The sequence below is a fragment of the Protopterus annectens genome, chromosome 14.part0, assembly GCF_019279795.1.
Source record: "Protopterus annectens isolate FY-2018-M chromosome 14.part0, PAN1.0, whole genome shotgun sequence".
Lineage (NCBI taxonomy): Eukaryota > Metazoa > Chordata > Ceratodontiformes > Protopteridae > Protopterus > Protopterus annectens.
In genome coordinates, this window is record NC_056748.1 from 741,588,565 (window position 1) to 741,609,778 (window position 21,214).

The 21,214-nt window shown below is 38.7% G+C and overlaps 1 protein-coding gene across 1 annotated transcript in view; it reads right to left on the reverse strand.

Annotated features, from left to right (window-relative positions):
• Positions 1-21,214, reverse strand: part of SEC31B (SEC31 homolog B, COPII coat complex component) — a 1,631,704-nt gene that overhangs the window by 859,836 nt on the left and 750,654 nt on the right. The window contains exon 12 of the mRNA XM_044055612.1: positions 9,560-9,790. Coding sequence (XP_043911547.1) covers positions 9,560-9,790 — 231 coding nt within the window. The remainder of the gene's footprint in view (positions 1-9,559; positions 9,791-21,214) is intronic.

Sequence of the window (21,214 nt, forward strand, 5' to 3'; positions counted from 1 at the left end):
TCTCGACACAAGGTTAAGATCTGGTTCCTCCTCATTTGTTGATGTACCAAACCACTGACATATTGGCTGTTTGAATCATAATTATCCCTAAAGGGAGAGCATACTGAAAAGCTTGCAATGCTAACAGCACTGCTCTCATCTCTAGGACACTGATATGCAAATTGGCCTCTTCGGGGGGCCAAGTGCCTTGGACTATTTTCCCCAGGAGTGCCCCACCCAACCAATCTGGGAAGCATCTGTGGTCATTAAGGCTTTGGGGTGACAGAGAATGAAAGGATGACCTTGCAAAACCTGATCTGATCGAATCCACCACCAAAGGTATTTCTTGCATGCCTGAGTGATTGTTATCTGTGCTCATATGCGCTGGGAAAGAAATGACCACTGTGTTGCTAGCATCCATTGGAGAATTCTCATATGAAACCTTGTTAGAGGGACTAATATAATGGCAGTTGTCATAGACCCCAGGGTTTGAAGAATTAAGCAGACTGAAGTTTTGGTATTAAGAATTATTTTTCTGACCTGAAACCTTATTGTCTGTACTCTTAAGAGAGGACGAGAAGGTGTCACTGAAGTTGTGCAGAAGACAGCTCCTATGAATTCCAAGGTTTGAGTTGGTTGTACGTGAGATTTCTTGTAATTTATGGTTATCCCCAGATGAGAAGTCTGGATAATCTGATCTCTTGTTAGTAATAGTAGATCCCTTGTCAGGACGGTAATGAGCCACTCATCTAAACATGGAAACACTCGTAATATCCCAGCAGTCTCAAGTGAGCAGCTACTACTGTCATGCATTTGAACACCTTGGGGCTATGGTGAGGCCAAAGGGTAGTACTCTGAAGTGATAGTGACTGACTCCCAGCCAGAAGTATTAATGCCTTCTGGATTACCTGTTAATTTTTATGTAACAGTATGCATCCTGAAGGTCTACTGAGAACATCCAGTTGTCCTTGTCCAGAAAGGGTAGAATGGACTGAACCACGACCACCCAAAGCTTTGTACGTTGAACTGATCTATTCAATTTGCTGAGATCCAAAATTGGTCTCTAGTCTCCTGTTTTCTTTGGCACTAAAAAGACTCTTGAGTAAGTTCCAGATTCTAACTGGTGTGGTGGGACCTCTTGGAAGACTTTTTTCTAGCAGCTTTTGTATTTCTGTTGCTGCTCGTTTCCTTTGACTGGGTGGGACATCGGGAATCTTGTGTACAGTTGGAGGTGACAGGAAAAAAGAGAATTATATAGCCTCTGGAAATAATTCTCTGCACCTAAGTATCTCTTGTTAAATCTAGCCAGGCTCTCTGGTGCAGAGAAAGTCGACCCCCGATTGCCTCCAGTGGGGGGCAGTTTGGCCTCTTTTCAGGAGTGCTGATAGGGTCTGTCAGAGAAAAAAATCTTTGGAGCCTTGGTTTTGTGGGCCTCCTCTGCTACGTGGATGGTGTCATCCATTACAGTTCCCCCCTCTGCTCCTAGGGGAATTATCTTGACATTTCGCCTGGAAAGAACCTTGGGACTTTCTGAACCACATTTTCTGACCACCTCATTGATGCCTAGAAAAGGATCTTTGATGGGTCAAAAAATGTACAACCACCGAGAGGGGGTCTTTCCATCCTTCTCAAACCTGGAGAGTATGGCATTCACTTTCAGGCCAATCAACAAACTGCTGTCAAACGGAGCACTGACGAATGAGGACTTGAAAGGCTCCATAAAATCACATAAGTACATCCAGGCATGCCTCCTAATGGATATGCCTGAATTCGCTGCCCTGGAGGCACTTTCAGCTGCATCCAAGATAAGCCTCATGGAAGAATTTGAAACGGATTGCAGAGTAGCCTGCTGAGAGTCCACAGAAGATTGATCCTCAGCAGTAATGGTCCCTGAAAGGGACTTTGAAAGTTCTTTGATCAAATCCCTTTACAGTCTTATAAAATGAGCCAAACAGTTTAGGGATCTAAGAGCTAAGATCGCCAAAGCATAGACATGCTTCCCAAACCTGTCCATCACACTAGACTCCCTGTTAGTGGGACAGACAGACAGAGTAACTTTCCTCAGCGAGTTCGTTCTTAGTTGCTGCCACCACGACCATGGCATCTACTGGCACCCCCTTACCTTAGAATTACTACCCAAGTGGAGCGAGAATCTGATCTGGCCTTTAGAGGATTGGCTCAACTGAGTCAGATTCCTTCTACGTCCTTCTAGAGACCAAATCAATAAGCTCATTGGTGGGCGGAGTAATCCAGGAGATAGATGGGCCAGCTCCGAAGGCTTCCAGAAATACTGATTCTTCCTGTGAAGGGGTTAGTGGATGTCCAAGCACCTCTCTGTTTAAGGATCTCAAGAATGCCTCCAAATGAGAAGTCTTCTGGAGGTGAAAGTGTGGACCCTTCTCCCTCATCGAAATCAGTATGGTCAGTTACTGACTCTTGCAGACAGTCCAAGTGCCTCCTTTTGCACTTTGTTTTCCTCAGAACTTCCTCAGTGGGTGGATATGGTGAAGTGTCAGAAGAAATTTAAATACCCTGCTGGGTGATCTGGAGGCCTTGAGCTATCTGTCCCTGTGGCATAGAATGCTGTGGCTCCAAGCACAGACACATCTGGGAACTGGGATGGAGATCTAAAGGGGCTGGATCTGTCCAATCTATTGGAACAGAAAACACTCTCTTCATAATCTCAAAGGCAGACCACTCTGGACAGAAAGAAGACAGGGGCTCCAAGAAGCCCATCTTCTGGACCGTTACATCTCCCTCTGTCCCTGAGGGAAATCCCCCTGAGGTGGAAGCTGGAGCCGAGCTACCCAATACCGAAGCTCTGAGGAGCAGAGATGGCTCTAAAAACCTTGGAGTTAACTCCAACACTTCGGATACAGCAAGGTAGCTTCAGCTCTGAGAGTCATCCGGATCCAACGAAGTCAGAGCCAGTGCAGAGTAGTCTTTGGATCTGAAAATAAAGATATCTTCGGATCTGAGTTGGGTGGACCCGGAAGGTTCAGATCCAATGACTTTGAAACAACTGTTGTGATCAGAGAAGGAATAGACAATGGAGCTGTAAGAGATGAATGGGCTTCCCTGACACAAAGGGGCAGAAGCCAGGAAAACATCCATCTGAATCTGCGCCAACAGAAACTTCCTCATCATCCTGTCCAAATCCTCCTCAGTTAGACTCCTGAAAGAACAAGGTGAGGCAAGGGACAGTGACCTTGAACAGCATCTCTCCAAGAAGGAAGAGAGGACCCTAGAAGGAATTGGATCCAACTTAGGAGAATTAACTAGTTGTCTACATAATCTTTGGATCCAAAGAACTTGGATCCAAGGATTTTCTCATGAGATCTTAAGGAAAAAGCACCTGAGCAGACTTCGGATCCATTTTAGATTTTTTTTTTCGTTCATGGCACAGCTGAAGGTGAGGAAGAAGTACATAGCCTTGGAGATTTAGCCAAGATCTCCTTAGTTTTCGTTTTGGGGGATTGAGGTCCAGAGATAGCACCTCCAAAACAGGATGGAAGCAAACTTTTCAATATTATTTTTTTCTCTCTGCTAAGGGCCTTGGATTGAAATTTTTGCAGATAGTACAATCTTCTTGCAAATGTTTAGGGCTTAAATAATATACACATAAGGGTGGGCATCAGATAAGGGTAACTTATTTCCACACTTCTGACATTTTTTTTTAATCTGCAAAATAGATACACTGCAGTCAGCAGGACCAGAATGACAAAGTTTAAAATACTTCCAAGTTTACTATAAAAATTAAAATGGATTTAGCACTTTCATCCCCATCTACTGGAACTTCATCAGAATCATTAAACACTCATCACCAGCACATTTAAATAATGTAGTTAATAAGTTAACCAATAATATTGTTGAAGAATTTTAAAGGCAACATGTCCATAAAACATAGTCTTACTTAAAATGGACAGCTAATAATTTTACAGCAAAATGTATAAATATATGTAAAAATATAAAAAATTATAAATCTTCCTTGTTGTTGACATCCTTAAAAATAAACATATTTTTCAGATAATACTCCATTATACCCCATATTGTACTTCAGACAGTAGCCCTGTTATTTAATATAGGCATTAAAGAAACATTTTCATTTAAGCCAGGTGCTTGCATGCCATATAACTTCATCTGCCATTTTAATTCCCTTTCTTCTATCTGAGATCTGTAATCCCCACCTCTAGAATTTACTAGGATACGTTCTACAATTCCAAAATAATAGTTCTTAAAACTAGGGCATAGCAATGAATGTTTAAACAGGGCACTATTAAGATTACCAGACAGTATTTGATACTGGTGTTCATATATCCTGTCACAAAGGCGTCTTTCGTTTTTTCCTACATAGAATGCAGGACAACCTTTACACTTTGCCAAGTACATAATCCCGGTGGTCTGACAGTTGCCATTTACTATGGTCACTTTTGACCCTAGTCCATTTTCCAAATGTACTTTTACCTCAGTTATATATGGCATCTGTGGAGCCCAGACAAGAGGGTCCTGAACCAGTATGTACTGTTACGGGAGCGGAGGCTGGCATTTTGAGGCAAAATGACTGTATTTTACATATGGAAACATTCAAACAACAGAATACTGCTCATTTTGACCTTGCCAAGGTGGAAAGAACAGGTGCATGACCAAAAGGCACTGTTATATACAATTATACTGTAGATGTTCCAACAGTGAATTCTGTAGGTTTGGCAGCCAATAATAATTTAAAACCCACGGGAGTATCAAAAGGGAGGCAAGATAAAATAATCGATAGTGCAGTAGCTGCCTCTTATGACATGGAAAAATTAGTAGGCAAACTGTTCAATTTTAACAATTAAATAAGACGAGAGAAATATGAGTTGTGGCAAAACTGTGTATATGGAGGGGGTCTTTTAAAGACAGGATTTTTGCTTTTGAGAATAAAATGTATAAGATGAAATCTTTACAAATGGAAAAAGCTTACCTGGTTGAACGCCTGCATTTGAAAACTGTACCAAAAGGTTTAAGGGTGTACAAATTTTCTTTTGGCATTGATTATAATGAGGTATTGCATGCTGAATTTGTGGAAATGTTTAACAGGCATGGTTTGGAACTATTAGAAAAGATCATAAAGTGTAATGATGAAAAACGGTGTACGTTGTTAAATGAAGTAGGAAAGTTAAATAATGTTATCTAGACTGATTGGTTGCTCCCTGAATGAGAAAATGTATATTTGAAACAAATTAAAGTTTTGGAAAATAAATGTGATAAACTGAGAAAAAATATGAAAAAATACAGACAGACATTACACAATACAAGGAAAAGAAAATCTTGCCTAGGGTATATAGTGAGTATGATATAAATGAAAAAAATCAGGACGAAACACAACAGTATAAACAACCTAGGAAATATAACAGGCCTGACAATCAGCATTATAATTACCAAAACAATCAGTATGATAGACAAAAGCCTTTTTTTCAAGATCGACAGAGACTAGGAGCCAGGGGGAGAAAGCGCAGGTTCACCCAGCCCAGAAAAAAGTAAGGGAGAACAGAAGAAACAAATGGAGACAAATATTACTTGTAAGGATATTACATGTCATGGGGTGGTTAACACATATGAGGGGTACCACATTTACAATTATACGGACATTATAGTTTAAAAAAAAAAAAAAAAATTTTACATTATTTATGAAGGATTTTAAATTTGTGCACGTGAAAAGTTTTGATTATATTGATTCAATTATAGAGCTGAAGCTATATATGAGAAAATTAAATCTGGCTATAGTATACAAAGATCAAGATGAATCTAAGGAAGTAAGAACAAAGAGTAATAAATTAAAGAAGAAAAGTACATTTAATCCACCACTAGATCCTACAGTAAATGTGCTAGAAAAAGCTATAATAGATGAATTGTATGCTTTAAAAATAAAAGATATAGAACAATACCAACTGTCCAATCTGAAAAAGGGAGAATCAATGTTATTAGATCAAATAAGAAAAGATAAATCCATTAGAGTAATGAGACCCGATAAAGGTGGGGGGATGGTTTTGATTGACTCTTTACAGTATTCACAAAGAATTTTTGAGATGCTAAGTGATACTGAAACATACTCTATGGCCTCTATCAATGAAATCAACATAAGTCACAGAAGAACAGACTATTTTTAGAGGAATATCTTTTAGATCACAGAATTTCAGGTGAGGTTTATTCATTTTTAAAAGTGAAAAATCCTGTAGTGGCTACCATCTTTGGTACCCCAAAGATCCATAAAGGGCTAGAAAACTCTGTTTTTAGGCCCATAGTGGCTGGACGGGGTTCTATAACATACCCTTTTGGGGTATGTGTAGACAAATGGCTAAAACATATATGTAGTGATGCAAACCATTTAATTAAGGATTCGTGGGATTTTCTTAGTAGAATATAGAATATACTACAGGAGAAGGATACAATTTTTTTGACCATAGATATAGTGGATTTGTTCACCTCAATACCAAGGGAAGAAGAAGGAATGGGTATGTTCTCTGAGAGTATACACAGATATGCTAACTATTCTAATAAGGTTAATTTGATTACAGATTTTATGGGTTTGGTTTTGAACTATAATTACATATTTTTGAGGGGGAATATTTTAAACATAACAAGGGTGTCACTATGGGGGCCTCCTGTGTCTCAATTTATGCCAACACGGTGTTACTAGAATGGGAACATATTTAACTGTGAGTATTACAAGTATATGAAGGTCTATGTGTGCTTCTTGGATGGCATTTTTGTTTTATGGACAGGATCTGAAACAAAAGTTAGTGGTTTTATTGAATATTTAAATAATTCATCCAGCTTTTTAAGATTTACTCGTTCGAGCAGCAAGGATGGTATAAATTATTTGGATACATATATTCAATGCACAGATTTAAAACCAAAATTTACAGAAAGCCCACATTCAGCAACTCCTATATAGAATTTACTACCACGCACCTGCTCAGTCAAAAGAAAAGTATAGTTAAAAAGCAATTTATTTGAGTAGCCCAGATGACATCTCAATTAGAAGATGTGAACAAGGAACTTAGAAAGGTGGCAGATATGTTTTACGCATGAGGTTACCCCATGAATATAGTGGAAGATGCGTCTATATCATAACATTGACAGCTTAGCTTGTTGAATCCTAAAACACTGACACCTAAAAGTTGAAAGCTAACAAAAGCGAATGGCCACATCATCAAATTCTTCCCTCAGGAAAGAATTTGGATGGTGGTCCGTAAACAAAATATACAAACACACCCAAACATAATGGGGGGCTTTGCTCCGCACACCCCCCAACTAAATATACCAACTTCAACATCGCTCTACATTGGGGAAAGAGCAAATCCCCGATAACAGCCACACAAATTCAAATTTCCCGAGGAAAGAATAAGATGATGTGGCCATTTGTTATTTTAAGCATTTGACGCTTAGATGTTGATGATTAAGCATTCGACAACCTAAGCTGTTGACAATTCAATAGGAACCCTGGAAGATGGTTTTAATTATGTAGAAGCACGATGGAGTAAAACATATAAACCGTTACTGGGTATTGATTTAAAAGAAAAAGAGACTCCAAAAGTAGAAAATACATTTGAGAGAGCTATGGTTGTACCATACAGCCCAAAAGCAAAGTTAGTGAAAAATATTGTGGAAGTCAACTGGAACATTTTAAAATGTAACCCCTCAATTTATTCTGTATAAGGTCCAAAACCTTCTTTTGTTTTTTAAAACTGGGATTAACATTAAGAATTGTCTAGAACCAAATACAGGTAGTCACAATAATAGTAGTTTGAGTACTAAGGGAACACATAAATGTGGGAGATTGTACCCAATGTAAATATATAACTGAAGTAAAAGTACACTTGGAAAATGGACTAGGGTCGAAAGTGACTTTTGTAAATTGCAACTGTCAAACCACACGGATTATATACTTGGCAAAGTGTAAAGGCTGTCCTGCATTCCATGTAGGAAAAACCGAAATATATATATATATATATATATATATATATATATATATATATATATATATATATACACATATATATATAAATTTTATATTTTAAATATATATATAAATAATATATAAATTTAATATTTTAAATATAAAAATATATGTGTGTGTGTCTGTGTGGATATAGATATACACATACACACAAGAAAAGAAAGAAAAACCAGGAAAATACTAGCAATGGCAAAAAGAATTACAGAGATGTGTACTCTAACTAAAGGTCATGTAAAAGTTAGGAGAAGAATATTACTAACAATGTTTTTTAAGAGTCACACAGACTGCAAAAGGAGGGAGATAAATATACAAAATACTGAAAGGAAAAACTTATCTTAACCAAACACTCAAAAGTTCAGACTAACCACGTCTTTCCTGAAAAGTGGCAAACGAGATCTGTAGTATGTTATAGTGCATTATAGGTATGGGAGGAGCTTGAGCGTTTTTGGTGACCATGAGCTTTCGTAACGGCTAGGTCAGATCCGAACCCAGCAGTTGAGGATAGAATTAAAACTGACATCAGATGTTTTTTTTATAATCATGTCTCTTGTAATGTCATATGTCATCTGTATCTGAGGTATGGGTAAAAGTGATACACAGCCTTACCATGCTGTTGCAGGCATAAAGTGAAATCCTATCACTTCGTAGTTGTTGTTGGTTCTTTCGGCTTTTCCCGGTTAGGGTCGCCACAGTGGAACTCCATTCCGCTAATGATTGGCAGTTGATTTTTACGTGCTGAGTTGCCGGCCCTAATGCACAACCTTCAACGAAGGTACGCCCATTCACACATGTCTCCACAGAAGACGCTCTAACTGAGAATCGAACGGGACAATGTCTTGCTGTGAGGCGACAACGCTACCACAGCACCACCTCCGCGGATAGTAGACATGGTAAAATGCCCACTACCATGTCTAAAGGTAAGTGTATGCTGCCATCTGGTGGACACACTAGCAATACACTAATTCCAAAGACTTGCTAAAGGAAATTTTTTTCTAAAGGAAGATAAGCCGAGCTGACATATACTCAATAGTTACATACAAATAAATGGCAAAAAAAACCCCAAAAAAAAAAAAAACAACAATCGTTATGGTGGGTACCTCACAATTTATGTAAAAAATAATCAAACCACATTAACGAGTTTACATTTACACACATTATGCATTACATATAATTGTGCTACAGAGAATAATCAATCTGACATTACATAAATTGTTCAATTCATGCCTTCTCTTAAACCTCATTCCTCCTCAAATGTATTTTTCTGCATGTATTGTTCCCTCAATTTCCATTTTTTCTATGTAATTTACTCCTACCCTTTTCTAAAGATCCCATTTCCCGTGCTTTTATCTTTGTTACAGTAATCGCTACTTCAAGTATGGTTGGTTTAGACTTTTCCATTTTCTAAGAATTTCTTTTTTGGCAGCCACCAGAATCCTCACTTCACTGTTAAGAATTACACACTTGGGATTAGGCACAAGATGAATATTCTCATATAAATATATTCTTAACCACAAATACAAATAATCAGAAATAATTAATTACACTTCATGAAAAAAGAGGCATACTAAGAAATGTTAATACCTTAAGAAAGTTCCAAACATTTCTTTCAAAATCCGACTGCACCGTCTGCACTTTGGTTTGGCAGTACTGGATTATGCTGTCCGAATGCAGTGCCAGCTGTAGCTCATTTGACTGTTTCAAGAATTCTGTTTCGGTAACAACTTGGCTGACCACCACTTGGCGTGAAATGGGGTTCTGAATTTGCTGGACACTGATTTTAGGGTTCACAAAAGTAATGAGTTTGCCGCCAAACTGAAATGAGACCAAACAAATATAAATGTCATATTACAAGAAAATACCAGCAAGAAAAATGAAAACAGAAATTAAATAACTTGAAGCACGGCAATTATATTAGGTGAGACTTTTATGTCTAACATTTCTGGTGGCAAATCAGCAAAAGAGTGCTACATTCTTGTATCATATTGCAAAAACATGAATAGAGTACTAGCTTTCCCATGTTTAAACAAATTATTTCCCAAGACTTCTTCCACTATGATCCAGTCTTTTTAACATGTCCTTCCTCACTGTACCAGTTTGACATCGGAGGTACTGAAAATATTAACTCTTCCAGCTTACATTTTATAGTATGCATGCATATTACTATTTATTAACCAAGTAAGGCCACTGGACATGTAGACCTTTTTCAGGGGTGACCTGGAGGGCACTATGTAGTTAAGTGACTTGAACAGAGTTAGACACAGGCAACTGGAGTCTGTGGGAATCAAACTTAGGGCTCCTGCAAGGTCTAGCTTTAACCGCTATATATATATATATATATATATATATATATATATATATATATATATATATATATATATACATATACACACACACACACACACACACACACATATATATATATATATATATATATATATATGGGTTCACTACATATGACTGAAGCCCATTTGACTGAGACCACATGACCGAAACTTAATTTGACCGAAAACCCATGTGACCAAAAAAACAGCACTGGCAGGTATATGCCCTCTGTAGTGCGACCCTGGAGTTAGAATATATTATTAGGGGGATGAACCCCCCCCCCCCACAAAATTCAGTTTCACTAAACAATATCAAATCAAACCACAAAATATCTGATCAAACTAGAGCCCCCCAATATGGCGGGCTGCACCCCCACACCCCCCTAACAAAATATATTCTAACTCCAGGGTCGCACTACAGTGGGGAGCAGGGCATATACCTTTTACTTGCCTTACAGTGCCCTACAGACATGCCAGTGCTGTTTTTCAGTCAGATGAGTTTTCGGTCATATGGGTTTTTGGTCAAATGAACTTTAGGTCATTTGGTCTCAGTCAAATGGGCTTCGGTCATATGAACTTTCAATCATATGTAGTGAACCCATACACATATACATACATATATATATATATATATATATATATATATAAAATCACACACACACATATATATATGTATCTATATATCTATATATATATATATATATATATATATATATATATATATATATAAAAAAAATATATATATATATATATATATTATATATACATACATATATATTTATACACACACACACATTAAAATGTTTTATAATCTTTAAGGCATCATAAGAGTATTTGCGCTACAATGCAGATAGAACAGTTGTGTAAAATCTTACTGTAACCATAGATCTCCTTCTCCTATGTTGCAGTATTCTTTACATATCTGAAGTCCTCCACCCAAGCAACCCAATGTCTGGCCAACATACAACAGCTTTTAGCTACTGCAGGTACCTGGGACATTGCACACATGTTCTGGCAACGTCAGCCATAAAAAAACATCCACGCGTACAATCCTCAGAACTGAAATGACTCATTAAACACCAGAACAAAGGGAGGGGGATAGAATACTGCAGCATAGAAGAGGAAGACATCTATGGTTATGGTAAGATTTTACACAACTATTCTATGTCCTTCTATTCAATGCTGCAGTATTCTTTACATATGGGAGAATACAAAAGCTTAGTAAAAACCCTGGGAGGAGGAAGGAACAGAGGAGGTTTCTACAAAGTCATGGAGCATGGCATTAGCAAATCCTGCTCTAGATTTAGAAATGCTATCCAACTTGTAATGCTTGGTGTACAGAAGACCATGCAGCAGCCTATAAATCTGTGTTAGTAGCCAAGCCTTTAAAAAACGCACCTGAGGAAGCCACAGACCTAATGGAGTGAACCTTACCAGAAGCAGGAAGAGTATTACCATGAAAGTCGTACCAAAACAACATTGCCTTAGAAATCCAAGAAGAAACTGTCTGTTTACAGACATGCAAACCCAGAGCCCTGGTATGAAATGAAAAACACCTGATCAAACCTTCCGATATCCTTAGTCTTACATAAATAAAATCTTATTTGTCTACGCACATCCAAGGTGTGTAAAATCATTTCACTGGAGGATTGAGGAGAAGGGAAGAAAGTGGGCAACTGAATAGATTGATTTACAGACAACTCATTCACAACCTTGGGCATAAAAGAGGGATTGGTACACAAAGAGATCCTATCCTTGTGAAAAACAAGAAAAGGTGGAGAAACCATCAAAGCTTGAATCTCAGAAACCCTCCTAGCAGAGGTTAAAGCTAGTAAAAGAAATGTCTTCCAAGTACAAAACTTTAAGGAAGCTGAGGCTGCAGGTTCAAAAGGGCCACAGTAAGCTTCTAAGACATAATTCAAATCCCAAGTAGGTAGAACTGGTTTCCTTGAAGACTTAATATGAAGGATACCTTTAAGAAAAAGTTTAACTTCCAATCTGGAAGCCAAAGGTGGAGATAATGGCAGGCAGGTAGAAATGTCTGACAAGTGAAATTTCACTGAAGAATAAGCCAAACCACTCAGGTAACTCATACAAGTAAGGAAGAGCCACTGGAACATCTACTGAAAATGGATCCAGATTTCAAGAAAAGACACCAAATTGAAATTCTCTTCCATTTGGACAAGTAAGATTTTCTAGCATTTGGTTGCCTGGCCTCCTGCAGAACCCTAAGCACATCCTCTGAGAAAAGATGTCTGAAAGGAATTAAAAGTTTATCACCCAAAAGGTCAGTTGTAAGGTTGACAGATGTGGCTAGATCCCTTGTGCTGTGTGAGAAGGCCCACTCCATTAAGTAACGTGTGATGATTGCCCTTGGCTAATGCGGAAGAGGGAACCAATGCTATTTTGGCCAAAAGGGAGTCACCAGCAAATTTTTGGTTTGTCCTGCTGAATTTTGAACAGGACTTTTTGAATGAGAGGTAAGGGGGTGAATGCATAGAGAAGCATCCCCTTCCATGAGAAAGATAGGGCATCCACCTTCCAAGCCAGATGATGTGGAACTCTGCCACAAAATAGAGGAAGTTGTCTGTTCAGAGGGGAGGCAAGCAGATCCAGTAGAGGAGTAACCCCACCGATGGTTCAGGTACAGAAACATCCCTGTGAAGCATCCATTCTTGGGACTGAGTCATGAACCTGCTTAGTGTGTCTACCACGATCTTTTGGGAGGATGGGATCTAAACTGCTTGAAGAGTCACATTGTACCGAACTGCCAAATCCCATGCCATGAGAGCTAACCTGCAAAGAAGGTAAGACTTTGTCCCTCCTTGCTTGTTGACATACCAAAGGACTGCAGTGTTGTCTGTAAAGACTTTCAGAGGGCCTGGAGGAAAGACAAGGTGAAAAGCCTGCATAGCTAGAATAAGCGCCCTCATTTCCTTGATGTTGATATGCTCTTTTCTTTGTGAAAGAGATCATAGTCCCTGCACCTTCTTTGCATCTATGAACAACTCTTGAGCTGGCTGGGGCAGATATAGAGGAAGTCCTGGATTCAGAGTAAATTGTTGAACCCACCAAAGGAGCTTGGAATTTAGGCATGGGAGAAAAGGAATCACAAACTCCAGAGGGTAAGAATGCTCCATCCAAACTAATTAGGTACCACTGAAATTTCCTCATATGCAGTTTTGCAAGAGGCACCATGGGTACTGTAGATGCCATAAATCCTATAAGTCTCAGAAACTCCCTGGCTGTAATGGAGGGAAGAGGCAGAAGGCTTTCAAAGAAGGAAGTGAGGGACATTTTTTTCTGGTGGAAGAAAAGCCATCATGAGGTCTGTTCTGAACTTGCAGTCTAGAAAAATGTGATCTTGTGACAGGGAAAGAAAAGCTTTTGGAAATTGATGGTGAACCCCACATTCTGCAGGAGAGAAATGGCAAACTGCAGATTTTGAATCAACTATTCTGATTAAGGAGCCAGAAAGAGAAGATCATCCAAATATGGGTATAACCCATATACCTTTGACCCTGAGGAAACCAATCATAGGGGCCAAGCACTTTGTAAACACCCTTGGGGTAGTTTAAAGTCCAAAGGCAAGGCAGAGAGCTGAAAGTGCAAAGAAGCCACAGACTAACAAACACTTCCTGAAAATAGGATGGCTAAGTATGTGAAGGCAGGTATCTTTGATATCTAGAGAAGCCATGTAAGAGTGACGAGGAATGAAAGGAAACCGTCTGTAAAGACAGCATGCGAAAAGCTGGTACATTTAGGAAAGTGTTTAAGTAGGATAGGTCCAGAATTGGTCTCCAAGGATCATCCTTTCTCGGGACAAGAAACATTCTTGAGTAAACCTCCGTGCCTCTCTGGTCCATTGTCACGTGTTGAATTGTGCCTTGAGAAACTAATTATTTAAGAACTTATGGAAACAAAGTCAACTAGTTTGTAGGGTGTTGTGAAACACCCATGAAAGGAGGAATATTGTTCCAAGTCATGAAATATCCTTGTTGGATAATAGACAGAACCCAAGAACCCTGAGTGATCCTTGCCCAAGCTGGAAAAGAATGGGATAGATGAAGAGATAGAGGAGTAAGACTTGGAAAAGGGTGGAAGTCACAGAGTACTTGGCTTGGCTGAAAAGGGCTGCTGGGATTAAGGGCCAGAAGCAGTAGTCTTAGACTGTGAAGGTTTTCTTGCAGTCTTTTTAGGTCTGGAAAAAGAAGCAGAGGAGGAAAATGGGTGCCTGCCTCCTAACAGACAGAGTCTTAGTAGAAAAATTTCTGTGGAGTTTTGGAACAGGAGAAATAGAAAGGGTGCTTTAAATCTTGAAGTTACTTTCCCTTCTCTTGTAAGGTCTGCAGCTGCAAAACCAAAAAGAGCAGAATTATCCAAAGGTGCATCCATCAGTTTTGCTTTTATGTCATCTAGCAAAGGTTGAAGCCTCAACCAAGAGTGCCTTTTAAGGACAGAGCCAGAAGCAGCTGCTCTAGAGGATGTGTCAACTGTATCATAACTGCATTTAATTGAGTGTCTAGCCACTTGAGAATCAGCTGCTAATACAGACATAACCTGAATCTTCAGGGCAGAGTCTGGAAGCTGTGAAAGAGCTTGAGAGGCCTGTGAAAGTTGGGTCAATGAATACCTAGACATGTATGTTTGATAATTCATAGTTCTGATAGCCAAAGTAGAAGTATAAACTTTCTTACAAAGTCTTTCCAAAATTTTACTCTCCTTTCCAAAGGAAGAAGCTTTGAAGAAGATGACAACCTAGAGGACCTGTCTGAAGCAATGGATACTACAAGCTGGAACAGCTGAAGGACACTTGTACAGGAATTTGCAGTCATCAGGCACCTAGTAGAAACTGTCTGGCCTTTTAGGAGTAGGAGTCTGTGAATTAGGGTTCTTAGAAGTGGATGAAAAAGCGCCCAAAAAAGCTGCCAAAACAGGAGACACAGCAGAAGTGAAAGGTGTTTCCATTTCTAAAAGGTCATAATACCTTTTTTTGCTCTAATGAGATCTGTCAGCAGTCCCATTTAAAAAATTCTCACATTTTGTTAATGGTCTCCCCCAAAAACATCTCTTCTAATGGGGAGAATCTGCCCCATTGGACTCTTCCTCTTGAGAAGCATACTCTAAAGGGGAAGTAATTTGTTTAGAGTATGCCAAGGAATCCTCATCACAGAAAGAATTATCATCAGGTAATTCTTGTTCCATAACCCTTTTAACAGGAGAGGATGTGAAAGAAGAACAGAAACAGCAGTGGAAGGCTTCAGAGCCATCAAAGCCTTAATCAGCTCCTGAGAAAAAGTTTCCCAGTCAGACTGTGGAGAGGAAGAGACCTAAGAATGTTTGTTTTTCTGTTTTTTTCTTAACATGCATTTCTGCATGATTAGTTGAGCAAGACCCCGATGTAGGCCTGACTTCTGCGGCTAACTCTGGAATCTGTTCCCTACCTGGAGTAAGAGGTATGTCCCCTGGAACTTTCAAGCACAATAAGCCTTAGTTCCCCTTGTCCATCCAAAATGGATGCCTGCACTGTCTCTGAGGACATGTCAAGGTCAGATTTTATTATAGCTTCTGATGAGGTACCCATAGATGGACCAGACCCAACCTCCAAACGTAACTGTCGGTCTTCACTAACCTCAAGGGATATGTCTGTGGATAGAGGTGCAGCTGAAGAGGATTCAGGCCTAGGTTTAAAGACTTTCCTCGTCAAAATCAGCTCAGCCGAAGGACCCACGGAGCCCTACATAATGTTTTTAGCTGTCATTGATTCTCTAAGTAAAGATTCAAAGCTGTAAGTCTGTTTCCAAATTTTTTGGGGACAAAGGCCTGACAAATGGAACAACAACAATGGTCGTGATTGGGGCCTAGACAGAAAAGACAAAGATTGCAGCTGTCCTTATGTGGAATTTGCCTTCCACACCTACACTTGACCTTTTTGGATGACATGAACTAACCAAACAAGGCAGTAGCACAGAAATAAATCCCCAACTGAGCACTTATCTGAAGACTGCCAGCAACCAACAGAATCAGGCAGCAGACTGATGTACAAGTCAAGTGTTCCGAATGGTGGCAGAAAAGTTCAGAGGACTGCATGTGCAGATGCCCTTTTATGGCTGATGTTGCCAGCACATACAAGTTATGTCCCACGTAACTGCAGTAGCTAAAAGCTGTTGTATGCTGGCCGGACATTGGGTCACTTGGGCGGAGGACTTCCCATATGTAAAGAATACTGCAACATTGAATACAAAGACATATTCACTTATCACGACAGAGCTTCTGATCATGTCAATTTTTCTTCGTATCACCAGTCAAGTGTACTAATGTGAAACATTTTAGTATTCTGATTACGTTTTACAAAATGTAATAAGTTTAATGCGTTTTTGTTTCTAGGAATTAGATTTAAAATTTAGAATGGCTCAATATTTTGATTATCAATTTAACAGCTACTTTGCTTAATACAGTTCTAGATTAACCTGGATATATTTTAAATGGTAGTCACAATTTTAACATTATTTTAATACAGTAAACCATTCCATTGGGAGATTAAAGTAGTCCTTTAAAAGAAAATAGATTAAAAAACAAAAATTAAAGGAAAAAAATCAACTTTTTCTACTATGTCCCCAGTAATTCTATCAAAGGGTAGGGCAAAATGAAAATCAATTAAATAAAACTAAAATATAAAGGATAAATTTATCAGTGTGGTACAGCTCACTGTCTTTCGATATACTTTTCTTATGTTATTAGTCATACAATATTTAAGTCTCAGTTTACAATTTCAATTGTGTCAGACACCGAGTTTCCTATTAACAAGCCACTCAGACTGTCTTCTTTAACAAAGGCATTCTTTTGTTTAGCCTTTTAGTTTAAAGATGCTGAAGTCATTCAAATGTAAAATAACTGTTTCAAAAAGAAAGAGGAATTCTCATAGAAAATCTACAAGGTTGCAAGACAGAACCCAGCTTCTGCAAACATGTTCTTGTGAATAAGTACACAGAAAGAGCTCCAGTAATCAGACTATCCCACTTTTAATGCTCAGACCCTTCCATAAGTTAGAAGCACATAAAATACAAATATTTTTACTACACTGCATCAGGTATATAAGGCTGTAATACATACCTTCTTTCAAGCTGCTGACATACTAAGCCCAGTGGCGTAGCCAAGGGATCCAGAGGGGCAGTCCACCCCAGGTGGCACTTTTAGGACTGTCACATTTACTTTAATACTTTAAGTAAAAAAAATTAAGGGCATTCTTCTTTAGGAACAGTCCTGTAGCTGTTGCACCATGTCCTGTTATTCCGGTCCAGTCGTATCATCTTCCTGTCCACCCACACAATTTTAAATACAGTATAGCGTGTCACTGCTTCTTATTGCTGCCAATGCAAATTCACCTGTTCCTGGAATTTTGTTGCTTCACCTGACCTGTTCCAAGTAATGGGATTGTGTGAGTGTGTGTAAAATGCCCCAGTCAAGTTATACCTGATGGTTAGTGTTACTCAGGCTCAAATCCTGTACCTTAGGTACAAGGAACAAGAGCCTGAATTCTCTACCCATACCACCACTTGTGGTTCTAGGAGTTGACACTATAGCTCTCAACTGTCCAGATTTTCACAGAATGTCTTCAATGTTTGGCTCAAACTTCTGGTCAGTTCCTCTTCAAATTTGTGGTTTTCTGATAAATCACAGAGAACTGAGTTCACTAAGTAATGATAGCCATTTAAGTTTCAGTCTTCTTATCTTTCAGAAATGCATGGTAAGACGAAACATTTTATTCTAGTAACTTTCTAAGATTATACAAGCAGCGTTTAAAATGTGTCCCTAATTTTGGGCCATTGCCGCACCACCCCCCGCCAAATACATTTTGGCTTTTTCCAGATTTCTTGTGCTGCAAAGTTGAGATATACTTGAGTGCCAAGTGGATTTTACGAGAAGCTGAGAGCTTCAGAGGAAAAGGAGTTTAGTGCCGCTTATGCCAAGTCTGCTTGCATTGTTAGTAGCACAACAGGTAGCATACTTGCTTTTAATGCAGAAGGCTGTGGGTTCTATGCCCACTGTATGAAGATGAATTGCTGTTACTGTACTGTGTTGTACTTTAAAGGGGGTGGAGGCAGCAGTCCAGAGAATATCCTCCTTTGGAGGAGATACCTAGAAACTATGAACTTGTTATCATTCTGCCACACATTCCATACTGAAATAATACTAACATATAATTTTTTTAAAGTAACATAGGCAATTTATTTTTCAAGGGGAACAGGCACTATTTGTAGATGAAACAATGAAAGATAAAGTTGTCTGCTAGCAGCAACCCCTTCATTAGTTACAGATCTCTTTTAGATGACTTTTACTTCTGCAGAGATTGTGCATATTTACTAATATTGGTGGATTATAATGACAGATGTTTAAGAACACTTTTACGATGGAAATGCTCTGAATTGGGGAGTTTTGTCATTAATGGTTCATACGTTTTGTTTCATTGCTTACTGGAAAAATGTTCAAAACAATAAATTTACAACATGCTCTAACAAGTGTGCTGTATTATACTAAGAATATAATGTAATACAATCAGGAAGGTGAATCAAAGAACACATGTATGCGCATGGTCCTAAATATGTGTGCAAGGGGCCTATGATTTGAAAAAAGTCCAAAGGTAAACTTTATCCACCACTGGCCAGATGCATTTTCTTTGAATGTGGGTTTCAATGCTGTTTCAATGAATGTGAGTTTAAAGGGTAGAGCTCTTTTACTGCTAAGTCTGTTTTCGCTATGAGACTGCACTGATTTGTTTATCAGATATCTATCAGTGTTTTTGCTATAAAATTTTAAATAAATGAAATCCAAATAATCATTGCAGAAGTAAAACATGGCAGTATGCCCATTACAATGTTCATCGTAAATGGGGAGAAACAGCCAAGTAATGGGACACTGGAATGGCTGCGGGGGGTGGAGCTATGTATGGGACAGACTCCATCTGACCATGATTTTGTGAGGGAGAATGGGGCAGCAAACTCAAAGACATCCCCGGGCAACACAAACTCTAGCTACACCACTGGCTAAGCCCAATAACGTTTAAACTCATTCAACACTGTAAAGGTGTGACAGTAACAACTTTGATGCTTCATTTTTGGCCTTTAGTATGGTAGTGTTCTTTGATTCAGCATATTAAGACAGGGCCCAACAGATGCAAAGGACCACAACACCTGCCCACGTTCCTAAAAGAGGCACAGCAACCATCACAGTCACTGATGTGTATAAGCTCTAATAAACTACAGCCAGTCATAATTACACTAAAGTTGTAAACATATAGGGAAGGATTAACAACTGCAATGAGCATGTTACTCTACCCTGTGGTTCAAAACAAATATAATTATGTTTCTGTAATGTGCTCTCATAATCTGCAGTTATTCACACTACCCAAATACAAATGATATTTGCTTAAACCAGGAAAGGAGAAATGATTACTGGAAATTCTAAATTAAGTCATCAGAAGGACAAAGGGTTCACAGAGTCTGAAAGTTTACGCAATCTGCATTGCAAAATTTATTAAAAGCCTCACATCATTCCTGTGTTTGAGTTGTAGTAAAACATCTTTAGAGAAAAGCCAGCATACAAAATTAGACAAATGAAACATTAGGGTCCACGGTCACATGATCACCTCCTTACTTCAGAAATTACCAATACTCACACCTAAAACAAACAAACAAAAAAAAACAGCCTTCATATCCAAAAGCAACTCTGTTAACACAATTCTTATTTCATTTCCGGATAGTTGGATGATGCCCTAAGCTACACATCCAGTAAATTATTCTGATTTTTGCAGCACTCTGTGACCATGTAGGAACTCAGATCCCAAAATGAGCCAGTTTGCTCAAGATATCCATTTTTTAGTAAACAATGTAAACTTTATCCAACCATCCCAAGATATATATTTAAAATCCATGTCCCAATTCACAGCAGTTTTCACTTAGAGAAAAGGAAACTCAACTTGATCTCACAAAGGAACCTCTGACATGGGTGAATGAACATGCATTCAGATTTTCACTATGGGACCTTTCAACTGTATTACTAATAGCCATGCTGAAGTTGGAAGGTTTGCAGCTAATCTGTGAGAATGAATGGTCACTTCAAAGGGCCAATTGCTCTAAATATTGGCTGGAGCCAGTAAGTCTCTCTCTCTCTCTCTATTTTGCATTTCAGACTAACATCTAAGTGGACAACTTTGAACAATATTATTGCATTAACTGAGTGAATGAAATGATGCCTATGGCAAGAAACAGTTCAAATAACAAGTAACAGACCCCCCACATCAGTGTACTACCCTCTGAAAGACAAAAGGTGCAAGGGCTGGAAGTTCAGAAAGGCATAGACAAGACAAAGCTTTTTGTATTCTTTTGAAGTCACCCAGCTTCATAGAGAGAGAACAGTTAAGACATCTGCCTGTTATACTTTCTAACAGTGCCTCTTTCTGAATGGCTGCCAATGACCTGCAACACCAAGTTGATTTTCAGTACAACAACCTTCTAAAAAGTATAACAAAACTATAAAACATTACTCATAATCCCCTCATGGAACTATAACTCTCTGCATTTGAGATTTCAGATGTCAGCTGCTGCTATATATATTATAGCAATAACTAACAACTGGGTGTGGTATACTGAAGATTTACCCATGATTGGTATGGTTTAATCACGAGGGTGAAGGCTACTGACTGATGATTGCGATAATACTAGCAAGACTAATGAAGAATTATAAAATGAGTCATTGGAAAGTAAAGCAAGATTTTACAACTCACAGCCCGAGATAAACAGGAGACTCTAAACTTGGTAGACAGCTGAGTGATGGCAAGGTATGCGATTCTCAAATCAGCACATTTACCAAACCCCATATCCAATGAAGGTGATCTCTACAATGGTGAACTCTTTCC